Source organism: Dipteris shenzhenensis, chromosome 4 (genome assembly GCF_047967505.1).
Source record: "Dipteris shenzhenensis isolate YYH24624 ecotype China chromosome 4, Dip_SZ_1.0, whole genome shotgun sequence".
In the NCBI taxonomy this organism is placed as follows: Eukaryota; Viridiplantae; Streptophyta; class Polypodiopsida; order Gleicheniales; family Dipteridaceae; genus Dipteris; species Dipteris shenzhenensis.
This window is the reverse complement of record NC_141599.1, coordinates 28,814,838-28,835,452: the sequence shown is the minus strand read 5'-3', so window position 1 is coordinate 28,835,452 and position 20,615 is coordinate 28,814,838. Positions and strand designations below refer to the sequence as shown.

At 42.3% G+C, this 20,615-nt stretch overlaps 1 protein-coding gene across 1 annotated transcript; it reads left to right on the top strand.

The window, feature by feature from the left end:
* Positions 1–14,076: 14,076 nt before the first annotated feature.
* NDHM (subunit NDH-M of NAD(P)H:plastoquinone dehydrogenase complex) lies at positions 14,077–20,355 on the top strand. Its single transcript, XM_087373510.1, has 2 exons — positions 14,077–14,492; positions 19,362–20,355. The coding sequence occupies exons 1-2, from the start codon at positions 14,106–14,108 to the stop codon at positions 19,539–19,541; spliced, it is 567 nt and encodes a 188-aa protein (XP_087229636.1). The 5' UTR covers positions 14,077–14,105; the 3' UTR covers positions 19,542–20,355.
* The last annotated feature ends 260 nt before the right edge of the window (positions 20,356–20,615 follow it).

Sequence of the window (20,615 nt, the reverse complement as noted above, 5' to 3'; positions counted from 1 at the left end):
GTCTTTGGATTTTTGTTAGATAATTCTAAACGTGAAATTTTGCTTGACCATGTCGAGGGCTTTAAACTTGGCCACGCTATCGAAATCTTCCTCTTGAATGTTTCTTCAAATTCAGCCAAGGTGGTAGGTTTTGCTTGTAATTCCTTTCACCAAAAGAGTGCTTTGCTTGACAAGTATCTTTTTCAAGACTTCTTTCTTGAATGTTTCTTCAAATTTAGCCCAGGTGGTAGGTTTTGGGTATAATTCTTTCTACAAGAAGAGTGCTCTGCCTCACAAGTATCCTATGGTAAGCTTAACTCTTTTATCATCAGCATAGGGGTGAAATTAGAAATGTGACCTGCCACTTGTGTAGCCAACTATCCCCCACTTCCTTGGTCCTAGCCTTCTATTCTCCAAAATATGTATCTAGAATGATGTTTGGCAGCAACACAGAAGCCATGTGGTAAAAGCTTGGATGGTATTCATTATTAACATGCCAGAAGACTGTAGTGCGGTGAACTACTCAACTAGTTGGGTATGACTCAAAGCGACCAAATCAGATCTCACATCCAAAATGAAGAGATACTTGAAATTGTCCTTGGTGATCAAGTCTTAAACGTTGATCATTACCCTTAGATAGGTCCATAACATGATCTAAGCTGCCATAGGAAATTCCTATAAAACATTGAACCTAGAGGATAGCAGGTAAACATAACTAAAATTGTCTATTTTGGAGCATCAAATTTTAGTTTTGAGGTCCAAAAACTACCTGGGATGAAGAGGAGCTATTTTGGTGCAAGCCAAGAGCTGAAAATCAATAGGAAAGTTTTGAAATTAGGAATTTTGGTTGTGAGAGGGAAGAAAATTGCAAATTACAGTAGGCAAGCAAGAGAGGATAGGTTGGAGATTATGTGCAAGGCTCCTGGTGAGCAAAGTCCTTTTAGAAAGTAGTGCTCAGCCTCAAAAGATACTTTTTTAAAAGAAATGAAAAACCCCTTGTTTTTTTAAACAAGTCAAAATGCTTTTGGAAAGCAATGCTTTTAGATTGCTTTTCCCTAAATTCTATAAAAAGCTTTTTCCTTTTCCTTAGATACCTTTAGACAAGTATAGCCAGAGAATGAGAGAGCAGCAACACCCCCCCTTCTAAGCCCCTCTTCCATGTGGCAATCAATTTTTAAGTTGAAACTAAAGCTATAGAAAATCAAGTGCATCATTTGTACTACAAATTGCAATCCAAACTTAAAGATTGGCTTCTTGCAACAAATCGCCCTCCTTTCTAGTAAAATGAAACCTGATTTCCCCATCAATGTCAATCCTTTCCGGTGATTCTTGGCTGATTTTCAAATTTCTAGCTCATCATTCCTCACAATCAGGGTAATCTTGCTCTAAATCCACCTTCTCTACTCAAAAACGAAATTTCCTCGAGACTCTGAGAAAATTTCAATTGCACTTATGGAAGAGGCAAAAAATTACGAATTTCCTTTCAGACTTGAAGAAAACTTTGACCAACGATTCATTCTGTTGAAACTCACCTTTTAGGAGTTGGATCTAATACCAGCTAACACGATCCTAGAGCTCTTAAAACCTTAGATGTGACACAAAGAAACAACCATAGAAACAAAATAGAAGGGTGCAAGCTAGCTCACCGCCCAACCATGGTGTCCATGATCCTTGCTGCCCCCCACTCGGGATCCCCCCACTCGGGATCCCTGCAAAGTCTACATTCTTAATTCAACTCATCAGAAAGGGTAAGCATAGCAAATAATTTCTTGTATGCCACCTTGGAAGAGATCTTACTCAGATATGTTCTATCAAGATCAAACACATCGGCATTGGGATCTAAAATTCATCACCACTGGTTCATTACCTAGTTTTGAGCGACATTTATAAACAAGCCTTTAGGTATTAAACTATAGGCCCTCGCCATCAGGATCAACTTTTGAGTGTTCAAGGTATATATTTCTCTTACAACTTTCAAGGACAACAAGTCAGCCTTGCAGGGATCCGAGATATAAATCTAGGATTGAATCCCCTTTTTGTGTAAACCACTCACCCTGGGTAGATCGCATAGGGCAAGGGATTGGTTCTCAGCTTGCACAATAAGACCTCACCAAATGCTTTTCGGAAGACTCCCATCACTTCTAAGACCCCTCCACCCCTTTTAGGATATGTTCCCACGTGACTAATTCCAGTCTTCCAGCCTTCCACTAACCCAACAACCATGTCTAAGACATGAATCTTCAATAGAAAGAAGGAGCAAACCTTCCATACTAGGACATGTTCTTCTAGTAGCCCATGGCCTTGCCTTGTCCCTATCCAATGCACTAGTGAACCAGCTCAACCAAGGGGGTCTCAGATGCAAATAGTGTAGGTAACCATTTACAAATCAATGCCGTATACCTTAAAGCCACACCGAGGAGGTCCAGCCCATCTTGCATCTTGGGACTTCTAAAGCATCCCATAGGATATAGTAAATTCTCCCTCTACCCCCTTCCTCTGCCTTAAGAAACACTTTGGAAAGGCATTCAATCTACTTCTCGTGTTACCTTTGAAAGTTTTAGATGGTGGCAATGTATGTCATGGCTGTAACTAGGAGGTGCTGGATGATAATTAGCTTTGGATTCTAGCCAAGGGGAAAACCTCCCCATTGTCTCAGTTTCTTGTTAAACTTCTCCTTTACTTAGTCAAACTCAAACCTTTGTCTCAAGTAGACTCCTAAACCCTATGGTGCTTCAAGATATCTGACAATGTACAACTCTCCTAAACCATTGCATAAGGACATATTTTTCCCACTGTAGGTGAGGCCCAACAACAACTCGGATGGCAAATGTCTTCAGCCAACTACATTTTCGCCCAGATGCAATATAAAATTGCTGCATGATTTCTAATAGTTTCCCTAAATACCTCGAATTTTCCTAAAGCTGAATGATCATATTGTCGGCAAACATTTGAAGACACAATTGCTTCCTAGTCGTCGGCAGTACCACCCCTTTGAGACTTCCAACACTAAACAAGCATTCTTAATGCATGTCATAAGTAGAAACATGCATAGAGCAAATAGGAGGAGTGAACATGCACCTCTCCCTCATCTATCTCCTTAGATCATATCTTCCAACTACCCCACCATTAATGAATAGGATGGTCGAGACATTAACAAACAAGGCAAACACCATTTGACAAAATTCACACCAAAATCCCAATTTCTACAAGACTCCCTGCATAAAATCCCAAGGCACTCTTTCATAGGCCTTATCTAAATGGATCCCAAATAGAATACATTTTTGGATGAAGGCACAGGCATAATTCAAGGCAACAAGTCATTTAAAATGTTTTTGAATATGTCTCTAGACTTGATGAAACCGTTCTACTCTTTATATTAACAACTTTCTGAAGACACTAAATCAACCTAGGAAAAACATTCACAGAAGATAGAGAGCTCATATAACTAACTAAACGTATTATTGCATGTGGGAAAAGTTGTCAATACAATCATCATGGATCCTCCTCATCCCTACTGGGCTTGTTGGAGGATCAAGCTTGTGAGTACATCTCCGCCATCACATGAGAAGAAACACTCTACCTCTTATCATGTCGACACCGAGCCATTATCAAGAGAGGAGCTAGTCGTAGCTGAGCATCACATCCCATCAACCATGGAGAAATATAAGGAGCAATCGAAGGTGAGATCAAGGTCATAGATTGCCATAAGGTGGCTGCCACCCTATCTAAACTCCATGCATGCAGCCATGCAAACAATGACTCCACTAACCTAACTAACCTCAGTTTGCTTACTCTAACACCCCCCCTCAAACTAAGGATTGGTGACCAAGATCCTTTAGTGGTGGTGTTAACAAATATGCAGAAGATCCAAAAGCAAAAGATTATGCATCGAGATAATAGTCCAAAAAAACTTAGGACAAGAGCTAAAAAGATCTTCACAAAAAACAAAATGAAGATCATTACAAAGCATCTTGCTCTGATAAATCCACCAATGACCAAAAGCGAGTAGTTAACACTCCTCAAAACAAAGCTAGACACCTAACTTGATCCAAAACATAACCTACGACACAAATGATCTCAACCCTACTTGGTATTTTTGGTCTTATTACAAACTGTACTTCCTCAAAACACGAACTTGTCATCTTCTTCATCAACGATCTCGACGAATCCTTCATCAACTAGTCCTGCAAATTCAACTGCATGTGCTGACTCTTTGATCTTGGATGCTTCACGATTCTTCTTCTCGGTATCATCTCATTTCTTGTACCAATACGCCTCCCGATGGCCGAGTCTGCCACAGTATCCGCATCTTATCTTAGGTCTATCTTCATGCTTTGGCTTGATACATATGCCAGTGGACCCCATGCTATATGCTTGCTCCTTCATGAGATCTTGATCCATCTTTTTATGTTGTTCATCATCAAGAAGGGTGGCAATCATCTTTGCTAAGCTCATATCTACATTTACTTGAAGTATTTTCACAATTTCATCAAATGTTGGAGGCAGACTTGTGAATAGCACCGCCTTCGAGTCATCATCTTCCACCTTTACTCCTAGATCTGTCAGCTGATGTACTACTCTCATATCATTGAGATGTTTTCCAAGCATTGATCCTTCTTTCATGTGGAGCCCAAAAAACTCTTGCTTGAGGAGTACCTTCAAATCCTTCAACCGTGCACCGAATAGAGTATCTATGGCAACCCAATTCTCCTGCGAACTCTTTGCAAAGTCAAGATGATGATTATACTTGGCACCTAGAGCATGACCAAGAATCCCAAGGGCCTTCCATCCTTACCTTCCCATGCACTTACCTTGTCAGGATATTCATTTGCAAGCTTTCCAGTTGGATTCTTTTCGGTTCCAGTGACGATGCTCCATAGACTTTTCTCCATTAAATAAAGCCTTAACCTGATCTGCCATGCATAGAAGTTCATTCTGTCAAATGTCACCAGCTTCATAGAGTCCGCCTTGCTTTCCATTTTGTGGATTTTTTCTCTGATACCAAATGAAGACACTAAATCAACCTAGGAAAAACATTCATAGAAGATAGAGAGCTCATATAACTAACTAAAAGTATTATTGCATGTGGGAAAAGTTGTCAATACAATCAACATGGATCTTCCTCATCCCTATTGGGTTTGTTAGAGGATCAAGCTTGTGAATACATCTCCGTCATCACACGAGAAGAAACACTCTACCTCTTATCACCTCGACACCGAGCCATTATCAAGAGAGGAGCTAGTCATAGCCGAGCATCACGTCCCATCAATCATGGAGAAATATCATGATCAATCGAAGGCGAGATCAAGGTAATAGAATGCCATAAGGTGGCTGCCACCCTATCTAAACTCTATGCATGTAGCCATGCAATTGGACACGTGTACAATGACTCCACCAACCTAACTAACCTTAGTTTGCTTACTCTAACACTTTCCTAATTATTAGGGCTAGTGCTATCCGTATCCTTGATGGAGATGGCTCAGAACCGATTCAAAAAGTTTTCTTCAAAAACATTCCCAATTCTTTCTTCCATGAAATTCTTTCTTCCATGAACCATAGGAACCTAAGGAACTCTAGGCCCCCACTAAACAACCTGATTCTATCCCTTCTAGAGAATGTAATGGGGAACAAAGCAAAGAAACCTCCAAACCCATTGAGACCAAAGGAGGTGAAGCAGAAGAAAAAGATAAAGAGATCACTACTGACATAGAAGAAAAGATGGATGATAGCTCGGGAGAAGAAGAATTTGTTGTCGTTGCTATGGCAAGATTTTGAGGTGCAACTAGAACATGCAGAACATGAAACAATTTAGAAGGAAGGTCCTCCTTTTACAATTGTCAAAGGTAGAAAAGCCTATGGGATGGGAAAAGCCAAGGCACAAGTTAAGGAGGGAAACATTAGAGGAAAGGAGCTTAGCTCAATAGAAATAAATAAAATAAGGATGTCGAGAGGTTTTGCATTATATCAGCATAACAACCTAGTCAGTTTCAAGAAGAAAAGAAATAAAAACACTTCCCAATGATGCAAGACGACTTCTCCTTCTTGAGTATCAATGTCCAAGGCTTAACAAATGACCTCAAACCTGCTATTTTTAAAAGGTGGCTAAGATTAAAAAAGCCTTAGACTGGATTTTATACCCTTATAGGAAGTTAAAGTATCAGGGTCTAAGCTTTGCTAGCGGCTCAATCAGATAGACGACAAAAGATAGTGGTATTGCACCAACCATGAAGAAGGGAGAGGTGGAGCAGTTTTGGGGATAGCAGCTCATCTCACCGAGGCAATCATGGATAGGAGTTGAATTTTTTCATCCTCAACTGAATTGTCAAAACTTTTCTATATACGCCCCTAACTCCGCAAGGGAAAGGGCTCTTCTTTGGGACAACAAGGTCCTTCAAAACAATACTATTCTTCTAGCAAGAGAAAATGATCATTCGTGTTAACAAAATGTGGTTTAGGAGAGATGATGAGAGAGTGTGGTCCCAAAGGTTTGCTAAAGTCTGGAGAAACACTCGTCTTCTCTAGCTCATCCTCCACTAGGGCACTTGGACGGCCATCAAAGCCAAAAAGGTTGGCCACGGAAATGGATGGTGTAAACTGTGCAATAGAGCGCAGGACATTCCACATCTTTTCCTAAATTGTGTGTTCTCCAGAGAACTGTGTGATGTAATTCATAGACATCTTGGTCCCTTTCCCCTTAGTGACTCGGTTATCCTACTCTGGGACTCTCCTAACAGGGTCTCCAGAGCTGGAATGCCATTAGATCCATAGCTCTTTGGTCAATCTGGACTCAAACATGTAATAAGGTGTTTAATAATGGTCTATTGGATACTAAAAGTTTATTTGAGTCATGCTTGATTTCACGAATGAAGAGCTAATGTCAAAAAGCTCGGTTGGCTCCACCACCAATTCTAGGATTGCTTGGCTCTGTTGAGGAGAGATTTGCAAATGAAGAAACAACTTTGTTGGATCAAGTGATGGCTCTAGTAGAGCTTGTGGAAGTAGAAAAAGAATAATTATTCAGGAGCAGTCACACCCTGGTCCCCGCTGTCACTCCGGCTTGGCTTGCACCTTCCCCGGTACCCCCCTGTTTGGCACTTGTTTTCTCTATGGGCCCAACCATCGTCTACCAACTCTCGGCACCTGTGGCCACCCAATTGGTCACCCCCTTCAAGTGGCCTGTTTCACGGGCAGACCCATCCAGTGTATCTTATAAAGTTTGTTGGGAATCAATGTCTGCAAAAGAATTCATGGAGCATTTGCGCAATCTTCTGCTTCTCCTCTAGCTCCTACTATCCCAACTCTTGCAGAGTTAAGGACGAGCCATTCTAAGTCAATGAACTTGTTCCGGCTAGTCCTGTTCCTGATGCTACCACTCCTATTGAAGCTGCTTCTGCTTGATAAAATTATGGGTCCAGGTTATCTTATTCATGCTGTTGCTGTTCCTTCTTCTCCTGTTCCTACTATCCCAGCCATGTCTTTCTATTTTTTGATGACCACAGGTTTTTGGTATGATTGTAGTTTTCTTCCTTTGAGAAGGTGCTCTTGCTAAAAGCTACAAGAGATAGATGTATATACACAATTGACATATTAATATAAACCCTCATTTTTGAAAAAAAAAGAAATCCTTCCACACATCCTTCATCCTTGCTGCTCCCCACTTGGGATCCCTCCAAAGTCTATAGTCCTTATGCAGCTCGTCGGAAAGGGTAGGCATATCAAATAATTTCCTGTATGCCATCTTGGAAGAGGTCTTACTAAGACATGTTCTACTAAGATCCCACTAGTTCATTACCTAGTTTTGAGAGACATTTGTAGACCAGACTCCTTTAGATATCAAACTATAGGCCCTTGCCATTAGGCTCAACTTCTAAGTGTTCAAGGTACTATAGGCCCCCGCCATCAGGCTCAGCTTCTAAGTGTTCAAGGTATATATTGCTCTTACAATTGTCAAGGGCAACAAGTTAGCCTTACAGGGATCCCAGATATGAATCTAGGATTGAATCCCATTTTTGTGTAAACCCCTCACCTTGGGTAGATCCAATAGGGCAAGGGATTGGTTCTCAGCTTGCACAGCGAGACCTCACCAAATGCTTTTTCGAAAAACCCCATCACTTCTAAGACCCCTCCATTCCTAGTGCAAATCATGATTCGTCAATGTGTTGCATGAATACAGATTTGGCCTTTAACTTGACAATAGTGACAATAATCAAAATTTAAAAAAATTTAATACGGGGACAACAACTACGTGAACTTTTACAACAAGTAGATTTGTAGAGGTCCTCATGCGTTTTCTTGAATTCAAGATTTTGCACATATGGAATCGTTACTTTTGGAGGACACTCTTAGATGAAATGAATTGTTTGCAGTCTTGGTGCATGTGGTAGATGACAATAGAGGGTAGATCCAAAGTTGGGAAGGACTACCACCTAGAAGGGATAGGTTGGCAACGGTCAATAATTTTGTGTCTCCTACTGTTTAACCTTTTGTTGGATGAAATAGGAGTTGCAACTTTGCAAGATGGGAGAGTGTCAAGTAGGCTAACACACACTCCTGTTGCATAGGCAAAGGCCCTTTGGCTATGTGCAGCACTGCACATAGTTGAAGGGTGTGTTTGGGCTGGGAGAAGATGGAAGAGGGCGTCATTGCATGGCTTTTTAAGAGAAACCAAGATGCTTGTTTTGCTCTCTCTTTCCCTTGTGAATTTTAGAAAAAGATGTGGACGATTGGTTGTTTTCCTTATTCATTTATTGAATAACCAAGTGTGAAGTTGACGTAGCCATTTCTTCATTTTGAGTTGCATTTTGCTACTAGCTATAGCATGCAATATGATCGAACAAACTCTCCCCTTTTCCGTTTTGGATGTAAATCTCTCTCATTTATTTCTATTGCTTAAATTTTTGAGCTGTAGATGGTCTTTATCATTCAGTTGGACTAGGAGAAAGCCAGAGAAAAATAGTGAGTACATTGCCATGAAAAAAGGCAAACAAAATGTGTGGAATACATTTCCTTTGGTCCTCTTATAAATTTAAGAAAGCATGGGCCTAGCTTATTTGTTTTCTTTATGGATCTCTCATATGGGCTAACAACACATTTTTTTAGTGGTCCCATTATGTCAATGGACAAAAATAGCAACATGTATCCAAGTGTCTACTACATTTTTTATGAATATATGGATTGCACATATTTTCTAATGTTAACATAATGCAAATTCTTTTAACATAATAGAAAAAGAGCATTCTACCACCCCATATGCATTATACATGGGATGGGGTTACCCCCTACTTTTTAATCAATGACCCATTTGCACAAGGTTATACCTGGTTAACATGGTGAAGTCTAAATAGTACAAGGTTATATTTGGCTAACGTAGTCAAGTCTATAACACAAGGGTATATCTGGTTGCATGGTCAATTTTGAATAATGTAGTGGAAGAAGCAGCTTTGTTTTATCCTTCCATATTACTATTGATTTACTATTTACTAGTGTTTTGTAAATTTACTATTGATTGTTCTATTCATGATTGTACCTATGATGTAAAATTCCTTTTACACTTGTTTCTCTATTTCTTAATAAATGATATTAGGTATTTTACATACCGTGTTGGAATAAAACCTTGTTGTATTCATTGGTGTGCTAAACCCCTCATAACAGTATACATGTTTGTAGTTGACACATAAATTGTATGATATTTAATATGCATATGGAGAAGTCCCCATTGTAAAATGACATCTACCTTGTGATCTATCCAAGAAAGTTGTAGCGTAAGTTTCAATAAATGCTGAGCTATACTTGTGACCTGAGTAGATTATGCTTGATGGGATTTTTAATGAATACTTTTATTCTTACGTAAGACCCTAGTTAGGTTCCATATTAAGAATTCTTGAAATCAGATGTATGGTGCCAAAAGATTTTACACAATTATTTATCTTATGTTATTTTCTATTAACAAAATGCACTAGGGAAAGAGAGATGGAGGGGAGGATGCCTTTGAAATTTTGGAAGAGGGGAGGAAAAAATGAGGGCAAGGCCAAGGCTAGAGCCTATGATCATGTTTATCTTCGTTCCTCTAAGTGAGATTCTTGCAAGATTGAAGCTAAAATTTACACAAGGTTCTTGTCAATAGTATAAGCAAATATGAATGATCCAAGAAGTAGCACATAGATATCCTTCTGACTCAATATTCTAGTTTTAAAGTTCTTAGGGGTGATTAAAGACTCAATATAGTAGCTAGTGGCTTAGAAGGAATGGATTCTAAGGTTTAGCACCCATTAATATGTATTAGCACATGCCTTGGTTTTCTTGTGTCAAATCTCTTTCATATAGGCTTATCTAAATACGTATTAATTAATCTCTTTCATATAGGCTTATCTAGGTTTTCTTGGTTTTCTTTCATTACTCTCTTTCATAGGCTTATCTAAATTGATCCCAAATAGAATACCATTTTGGATGAATGCAGAGGCATAGTTCAAGGCACCCAAGTCATTTAAAATGTTTTGAAATATGTCTCTAGACTTGATGAAACCGTTCTACTCTTTATATTAACAACTTTCCTAATCATTAGGGCTAGTGCCTTTGCAAAAATCTTATATGAAGTGTTGAGCATCATGATAGGTCTCCAATTTCCCACCTTTAGCCCTTCCTATCTCTTAGGAAAAAACTTAACTAGACCTACATTTTCTTCCTTTGACATAAACCCCCTCTTCATGGACCCATTGGCCATGGCCACCAGGTCACCCTAAATAGTATCCCAAAATGCCAAGAAGAACTCCAAATGATGCCATTTTGCCCCAAAGACTTGTCTTTTTTGGTACAAGAAATTGCATCCCAGAGTTCATCTTGGGACCAATGGATGAGCTAGCATAAGCCTTTGGGCATTTGAGATCTTGTTTGTGCTTGTATCTGTTGTTGGGTCCAAGTACAATCGTGCTTGGATGTGATATTTGGAGATGGTAATACATGGATACTAGCTAGAATAGTGGTATGAGAGTAGGGATGTGCAATCAATTGTCTTACCTCAAATTTCACAGTTGGGCATCACCGCTAACACACGCTCTACAAATCTTGGAACTTGTCCATACTAATATTTGCTGGCCAATGAAGGTAGCATCTATAGGGGGAGCTTCATATTTTGTAACATCTATTGATGACCATAGATGGTGAATTCTTGTGTACTTCATTAAGAACAAAGACATGGCTTTGCAATGCTTTAGAGGTTAGAAAGCATAGCTCATAATGAGACATGAAATACATCAATCCAACAATGGTGGTGTGAATATCAAGAACACACCTCATGTTGGATTTGCCAATTCAAGTACCTATAATTTTGGCTTGTCTCCCTTAAAGATGGAGATTCTTACTTGAGCTTCTTTCCACAATTCCTATGGGCATTGTGCCCCTTCTCCCCACTTCCATAGAGTGGGGAATTGAAGCTCTTTTTAAAGAAAGAATGATTCAATGTGAGCTCTTTGTACCTTATAGGAAAAGTGATACCAATAACCACATAAAGGTAAATATGGGATGCATACATGTAACATATGGATGAAGACTCTCAAAAGTCTAGTCAGTGATCAACACATGCAAGTCCTGGACATCACACAAGTGTTCACACACATGAATTATTACACATGTAAAGAAATAAAGGGTAATGAGATAAAATGTATTACCAAGAAATCCAACAAAGATACTATTGGGATTTTACATGCCCCCTACCAGATGGCATAACACACATGAGCAGAGAGCTTAAAGGCTCTGGTACCATGTAGAAACCTATAGAACACACATGTCATCACCCATTTCTAGGCCAAGTTTTGTTTGATGTTTGTATGGGTTCTGACCCCCATTTTGTGTCCCTTGATAAAAGCCCGCATTTTACGCCAAAAAAGAAAGAAAATATTCATTGGAACATATGCAATAAGCCACTACACTCCTCTACTCGAATGCCCGTGCTAATGGGATGCTAATGGGCTATGAAACCAATGACTTTGTTGCTGAAATCATTGATGACTCATCAAGAAATGGGAGAGTTGGCTAAAGGTATTGTTAGTGATGGGAACCCAACCTTAGCAATTAGAGACAATTGCACACATGGTCATACAATAAAGTAGGCATTCCACAATAGTTCTTGACATACATTTGACCAAATATCCCAACCTTTGATAAACATGAATGAGCCCTTAGGGTTCATGTGCAAATGATGCATGATTAATAGGGGGAAAATGGTTGCATCATGTGTAATGTGCATGCACCGGCCTTTAAGAAAGTTGGTTGTGTTCATGTGAGATGGGGTAAGTAATTGGCAAAGCATAATTCCAACCAATGGTATCTCTTAAGAATGCCTTCAGAAGTTCATCGCACGTAGTGATGTGGATTTTATGAAAACAAGATTCTCAAGCGAGTCTCAAGCAAAGAAGGGGCAAAGAATAATTGCCATGTAGCTGAAACCATAAATCTTATTCTATAATAAACAAATATGCATCATAAATTGCATCTGTCTGATCAAGATTCATGGTCATTAAATCATGAAGGATTTAACAATTATCTATTGCTTTTTAAAGACCCAATACATAAGAAATGGAAGCTTATAATGGGGAAATGACATTCTCCCTTGCAACCAAAGGGCATCCCCTAATCGTGAAGACAAAAAGGATCGTAAGAGGGACCCCAAGGCTTCTGAGAACTATCGTTATGTTAATTGTGACTACCACCTTCTTTTGCACATGTGCATTTATTTATTTTTGTGATCTACTTTCTACTTTAGAGTGCTTCCTTGTGCTGTTGCCAATGTCGAAAGTCCAACAGTTAGATGCTAAGCTAGCATTGCACAAAATAGGTCGTCATGAAGGTTGCTGTGAATCCAAATGAGGGCATGATAGGACTTTGCAGGTTCTTTTAGCCCACATAGAGAACATCGATGAGCCAATCAGAGTGCATGGGCATTGGAATGTTGGGCTAAAAGCCTTCAAAATTGTTAACTTCGGTTGGCATTGGACTGCCAAAGATTTCTACTGATCCAGCCTTTCTCCTGCATGGGGCCTTCAAGCTCCATTGTTATTGATGGTGCTGCTGAGAATGCCCTCTTGGCATGCATGGGGAGGCCCTCTTAAGTGCCATATAGAACCGTTTTTGGGGTGACCAAGACGAGGTCCTAAGCTGCCCTTGAGTCTTGAACTCAGAACTATGGCTCGAGCTCACCCACACATCCTTACCACTTGGTATACGCGTGTGCATTTATTTATTCTCTGAATTTTTTTTAAAAAAATTGCGTTGTTCCTTTTATTAGTTGACCAAGGGCCTGTTTCCACAGAGGCTGGGAGTGCGATGCCCAGATGGGCACTTGATGGTCGGACTGCCAACAACATTTGGGGCTACGCGTGAAATGCTAGAACAGCGGAGGTGCATTCTTTGCAGTAGCAGAGGAGCCATAAAATTTGAGAGTAGAAGGTTGTAAGCTTCATATGTCACTTTCAGCCTGCAAAGCTCTGGGTGTACATTGAGTCCGAATGCTCTAATTGCCACCCTAGCGATGACTGCCACCACCATATCTACCATCTGTGCGTGCGCCTCTTAGTCCCGCAGAAACACGCCCCAAGACGAGGTCATGAGCTATCCCTAAGAATCGGATCAAACTCACACTGTATACACACCAAAGCCGCCCATCTTTGGGCAGTTGGTGAGGTCCAATCAATTTTTAAAATGATCATGGGCGGGTGGGTATGAACTGTTTACACACCGCCCAACCTCTTGCTCTTCCCTTGTTTGAGGGGCACCCAAGATAACTAGGGCAGCCAAGGTTTGGCTACCCAAACTTGGCCACCCATCTTATGAACTGATCAATTGCAAGGACAGAGTTGTGTCCTCTGTTTAGAATTCTAGTCCCTCTGAGACATTTTAAAAGATTGTTGCTTGGGCGGTGTGTAAACCCCGTGCACCGCCAACCATGGGCACACCACACACATAGGGCGGGGTGGGTGGGTGTGTAAAGAGAGAGATTTTTCTCACCAAAAAAAAAAAGTAAAGAGAGAGATTGCCACGTGGTCTAAACAATGTTACAACACGTGAGCAGTAATGAATGAGAGGAGACTCTAATGCATGGCATGTTGGTTGTGTGTGCACGAGTGGCTGTGGCTATGGCGATGGCTGTGGCTATGGCGATGGCGAGCTTCACAGTGTTCTCATCTTCCAAGACTCTCATGCCCTCTTCCCTCTTCTTGGGTCGCCATCTTTCCACCTCAAACCTTCCTTGCCTTCCTCCCCCTCGCCCCCTTATCCCCCCCATCAGAGCCGAGACCCTCAGTAAAGGTCTTACTCGTGAAACTGGTGGTCAGTGGTTGAGCTGCACCACTCGCCATATCCGAATCTATGCTGGCTACATTGACCCTGAATCCGGAAATATGGACCAAACCCAGCTCGATAAGCTTAGCCTTATCCTCGACCCAGACGACGAATTCTTGTGGCCTGATGAACAGACTCAGAAGGTCTATGATAAATTTACGGAGCTTGTCGACAATTACGCAGTGAGTTTGTTTTCTTTTAGCTGGCAATGGCTTCTTCGTTTGTATTCAGAAAGCAGTGTTGAGGTACCAGACCGTTAAAATAGTATCACTGAGAGCTTCTGACTGGTGTGTACGTGAAGGGAGGCAATGTCAGTACTGAATGGATTGCGCTGATAGTTCAGGAACGCCAGTACATTTTCAACATCGGCCTGAGTTCATGTCGGATGAATTTATTTTGTATTTTGAAAATTAAACTGTTTGTCGTGATATCAGTATTTTAAAAATATTTTTAAAAAGCCTTGTGAAGCTAGAACGTAATAATGAGGTGAAAGTGGAAAACTGTAGCTCTAAATGCACTTGAAGAGTATTTTTAAGGACCATTTGCGTTATTTATCATGCCTGGTTTGTCCGATGCTCTATAAGTCCTACAGACGCTTGAGCGAGCTCTAAAACGACGGTGAAATTTTAAATTTCCAACCGATCCATGAGCTCTTTTTGCATTGTTTCTGCTTGTCTTGCGACTGGCTTAATTTCTGCGTATAAACAATCGCTGTGCATCGCTAGTTTGAAGTATGCCCGGTGATGCCACACCAGGGAGATTAGTGACGAGCCCCGCCCAAGCTAGCCACTCCCAAGACAGTTCTAGTGCCTGGGGCCCTGAAACTACACTGAGGTATCCTTTCGCCTCGGAGATCTCAATCCTCATCTTACAGGCCCTGGAGGGGGCACCATTGGAGCAGTGGGTAGCTCGTCCCATCAGTTTTGGGGCTCCAACTTTGCTGCCAGAGGAGAGGAGCAGTGGACACCAATCTCTCTGATCTTATGCTGAAGGTGCAGACCATGTAGCTGTGGTCTGGAATTGTAGTTAAGCACATGCCCACAGTGCTACCTTCTTCAGATTGCTTTCCTGAGAGACAAATGCGGTTGTGAGTGCACCAGTGGCAGTGATCTGGTTAGAGGGGAGAAGAAGCTTAGCGAGATGGTACATTTGTTCCTGAACCGATGCACAGACAGGCTGGGAGTCTCAATCTCTTTCTTGACATCTTGGGCCCTTAAGGTGGGTCTAGAGCCAATGATGCCTCTAGCGTGGTGCTCTCTATTGGTGGCATGCCGGTGCATAAGCATTGAAGATCCCTACTCGGGTGCCCATCACATCACATGATGAGCTCACCCAAATCAATCACCCTTGGGGATAGGGCCTGCTCCGGTGAGATGCAAACACCCCCACTCTAACCCCTGCCAATGACCAAATATCCGAGCTCCTTTTTGGAATAAGGTGTCTCCGTCCTATGGATAAACACACCTGAAAACATGTGCTCTTGAAGCATGAGAACATTCACTGACCACCCAACAAGGGCTTTCTGTAGTTCTTGTCATGAGTTCAAGCTTTGCAACTAACATTCACAGTAGGGGCTCCCCCAGAAGGGTTAAGGATTCCCGATGCTTTGTTTCAGGAGAGGTGGTTCAGCATGCTATTGCACAAATTTGGTGAGTGAGGTTGTCCCCCCCAAGACGAAGGCGCCAGTTGGATGGCTGATGCCATTTTGAGGACAGTGTAGATCACGCTAACCATAGGCATATCTTTTTTGAGAGAGGGCACTCAAGAGGGACATTGATTCAGTGCAATTGCCTCATCCTCAAGCTGGTATTGTGGAACTTAAGGAGCATGAGCCAGCCTCTTCGTGGCTAATGGATAGATAGGAGAGTGCCAGATCTGACCTGCAGGTGATGAACATCCACCATCGTGTGGAGTACTCATTCCAGTCTTGCAGAGCAAAGTAGGTGCACTATGGAGACATGATGACACAATAGTTCTTCTAAACCAAGGGCAGGTCTTATTCAGCGGTTAAAAGACGAGGGAGTCCATATGTTCTCGGATCCAGAGGTCATTTTGGAGACGACTACCTCCTTCTGAAAACTCTTTTAGGAGACTTCAGAGGTCAAGCTGTGGATCCCTAGAGGAGGTCTGGGTTCACATTCCCTTGGTGGTCATCCGAAGCTTCACAGCAAAATTGGAGGCCCCCTCTTAGAAGCCCTCAACGCTCCCAGTGCAGAAATACCACGGTGGAGATGGTCCATCTTTGATGTTCTTTCCCTACTTTTGGGAGTACGTTTGCACTATCTTGCATTTGGCTTTTCAGAGCTTTGGCTCAGGCTGCTCTCCCAGCTGCTTGCTCGGACACTGCCTACAAGATCTTAGCCATGAGGCTCCATTGACACCTCCCCAACTGTGAGAAGTGCAGCAGATCTGGACAGAAATGGAGAAAGAGAGCACAGCACACATGAACTGAACAAGAGAGGAGAGAGAGAGCAAAAGGAATGCAAGGGATCTCAGGACAAAACCCCTAAGAACGGTGGAGAAAACCTCTGATATAGATAGGCACCACTGCTCCAAACTCAGATGAAAACGAAGTATGGGAGGGGGGCCTGTATATATGCAGACACCTCCGCCACCAACATGCTGGTCTGTGGGTCGACCCCTGGGCGTATCCCTGGGCCGACCCCCTACCTGCCCATGGGGGCTGTCACACAAGAGTTAGCACTCAGCCCTATAAGAGGACATGAGGAGCTATCTCTGGGCATACAAGAAGAAGAGAGACTAACACGGCAATATCAATTGGATTGTTGTACCAGTTGGATTATAATACCTGTACCAGCCCAAAGGAGTATAACTAGCACTTGTGGCCTGGGAGCAACCACACCAGGTTTCCAATGATTGTGCTGAGACAGTTCGTACCAAGAGGGGGCTACTTCAACAGTACCTGTGGTGGTCTTCAGCAACTGAGCATCACACGACGGATTCCTCCAGTTATTCCAACAGCACACCCAACTCCCTCACGATCATGTTCCATCCAAGAGCTGAGAGTGGGGGTTGGAGGTCAACTTCTCCTCATGTCACATTGTAGAGAGAGAGGGCCTTGCTTTATTTTGTGGATGTGAGTGAGAGAATCCGAAGAGGGAGAGAAATGTAGTGGACCTCCGGAGAGGAATATATAACTGAAATGTATGAATGCCCAAAGGGCTGAATACAACTGTATGGAGGACTTGAAACCCTCAACTGCAAAACTGAAAAGACTAAGCTAACTAGAGGAGGTGAATCCTCACTAGATTGGCTGAGGCACCCTACTGGTCTGCTGTGGGGAAGGCCTGGCTGCTGCTGCTCTTGAAGGCTTGAAGGCCTGAAGAAGGGATGAGAAGTGAAGGCCAAGGGGGCTGCTTCTATAGGCCCACCTTGGGCCTCAAACTGACCGACCAGGCAGCTTTCTGCCCACCGACCAGACTGCTCCCATTCACCGACCTGCTGATGCTGCTGATGTGGCAGCTGACCTGCTGACGTCATCACTGATGTGGCATCCCGCTGACATGGCACCTGGTGATGACATGGTGCCTTGCTGATGCTGTACGGTCTGTTGAGCTGGCTGCTGCTTACGTGGCAGTCCACATGGCAGCCGGCTGATGTGCCTGTGTGGCAGTCCACGTGGCTGCTGCGTGCTGACTGGGCAGCCCACGTGGCAGTCCAGCATGCCACGGGCTGAGGATGCCTGTGGCAGCTTCCCGTTCCTCAGCTGTTAATTTCTTCCGTCATTTCTGCTCAACTTCCAAAGCCTCTCATGGGTACGATCTACAAGTTGCTCCTCCTGGTCAAGCACCATTGGGACTGGTTCCTCCCAGGTCAACGTATTCATCCTTCCACTGGTAATCAAGGACGAATAGAATGCATTGTACCAAGAAGATAGCTGGGACAGCAGTGTTATGGCCATGTCCTCAGAAGATATCTGCTTCCCTGCCTTGAGGATCTCTTGCTGAAGTTCCTGTAACTTGTTGATGTGCTCCCGCATCGATAAAGACTTCTTGGGATCCAACAATCTCATATGGACTTCCAGGGAGACCCTCTTCATGGGAGAGGTTCAATTGTACAAGGATGCCAAATGTTCCCAGATACTCTTGTCATATGCTTCACGTGATTAATCACCTGAGGAGTACAGTTAACAAATATAAATGACCTTACCCTCACATTGACACGGTCCCACAGCTAAGATAGGGTCCGACCTCCTGCTACTGCAGGATCCCAAGGTTGGACGCAAGGGGATCAGGCCTGTCAACTTCCACCAAGACAAAGTCTACCAGATCATAAGACTGTAATACAGACTCCATCATGACCCGCCAGACACCGTAATTGAGACCATCCAATTAATGGTTGATCAGGAAGGCAGGCAAAACTGGAATTTATGTGTGCTCTCCGCCATCGTGGCCAGGGTAGACATGTCGAAGTGAAGAGGAAATCGAACTGGGAGAGAGAGTGGATGGGAAAGAAGCTAGAGAAGGGGAGTGACGGAAGAAAGGAGAGGGGAGGGCTCAAGAAGATGATGAAGAGGCTGAGAGCCTAAGTACCTTCACACCTTCGCTGTCCTGACCCTCGACGACTCCTGCTTTTGAATCTGAAAACACCTTCAAAGTCACGCCTTCGTTGACACCCGTACAGTCCATACCTCTGCACACCCTTCAAAGCAGGAGCAGAGGGAACAGTGGAAAGAAGGGGTGGAAGGCAGGAAGAGGGTGACAAGCAGGGACAGAGGGAGGGGCTAGTAGAGCAGCGGTGTGAGTCTGGTCTTCTTCGAATTGGGTTCCATTTCTTTTATGGCTGCAGTATATTTCTGCAAACAAAAGCAGTTCTAAACTTGCCTTGGGTCAAAGAGACTAATGCTCTTGGTGCACATTAGTCGTACCAAGTGGTTTTTCCCCCTACATGTTAGTGTTTATTTCCTTGTCTTTTTCTTTATCTTTCTTTATCAGTTTGGAAAAAGTTATCAAGCATGCCTGTTCTTTTGACTGTATGAATGCAAACTTGCTCAGACGTTTCAAAAATAACAAACATGTTGATTGGATCAGGGTGCAGACTTGACAGAATATACTCTTCGGTTGATTGGATCTGACTTGGAGCATTTTATACGAAAGATGCTGCTTGCCGGTGAACTGAAGTATAACCTTGACTGTAGAGTCCTAAATTTCAGCATGGGAAAGCCCCGCTTTGATATTCAAGAAGAAGAAGAGGAAGAAGCAGTTGCCTGAGAACTGGGGTATCAAATGGTTTGAAACCTTGTATTGGCTAGTGATACAGGCAGCAAGCTCCTGTGGCTAATTTCCATAATTCATATCTTGCACAAATGGTCAGAATATGATGCAGCATGGATTACTTTTTATATTATCACAAAATCGAGCCATGCAGAGGAAGATAGATGGCATTGTAATGTAAATTTAAATATTTTAATTTGTCAAGTCTATTTGTAAGTATAGTGTCAAGTTTTCCTTGCAGTTAATTTTGCAAGGTATTCAGATTAAGATAAAATGACGAGTGAGCCTCAGCCTGAGAACCTTTTGTAAATGTAGTATCAATTGTTCTTGAAATTGATTCATGAAGATCTTGATAAAATCGGATCAAACCGTGACCATGCAGCTCTGAAGCTCTGCTTGAGCTCCTTGCCAGTCTCTACTACTGTATGTCAGTGACATTGAGATTTTTGTGCTCAGCAATATAGAACCCAAACATTGGTTAAAAGCACTTTTTAAAGAGTAAGCAGGAGGCAGAGGGAACATGCCAATTGAATTCTCTTTTTACGAGCATATGTGCAGTTTGAATTTACATGCCCGACAGCTTGGCAGTAAGAACTAGGCGGATGCTGATACACCAGATGGTGGTAATAATGCTCTTCTACTTTTGAATTTTGGAAGTTATGGGACAAGAGAGTCATGACTTCAAAGGAAATTGGCTTAGTTTATGGACTCTTGAATGTGGGCTATGCGCTCAACTGCAAAGGAAACTGCCTTATTTTATTAACCATGTATTTACTCCAGTGATGAAACTACCAGGAAATAGATGTATATTTTGGAATGCAATTTGAAGCTCTACAGAATGGCCACGGGAATGGACTTTTTTTGAATGGTTTCCTTTCTTCATAACATTTATACAGCGCTGTTTATTGAAACAACTGTGGGTCTCACAAAATGAGTATAGTGGGTTTAGGTGTTATAAATGAATGTCTTTGCAGTAGCTTCAGTGAACTTCAAACTGCCTGAGTAATCAACATGCCATCTATCTCATTACTTTTTGCAGATTTTTTAGAAAGACCTACTGAGGTATGTAGG

Bases quoted from the DNA above. Each gene is read 5' to 3' on its own strand.
- NDHM (XM_087373510.1), top strand. From the start codon at position 14,106: ATGGCGATGGCTGTGGCTATGGCGATGGCGAGCTTCACAGTGTTCTCA. The intron at 14,493-19,361 runs GTGAGTTTGTTT...TGATTGGATCAG, and splicing joins AGCTTGTCGACAATTACGCA to GGTGCAGACTTGACAGAATA.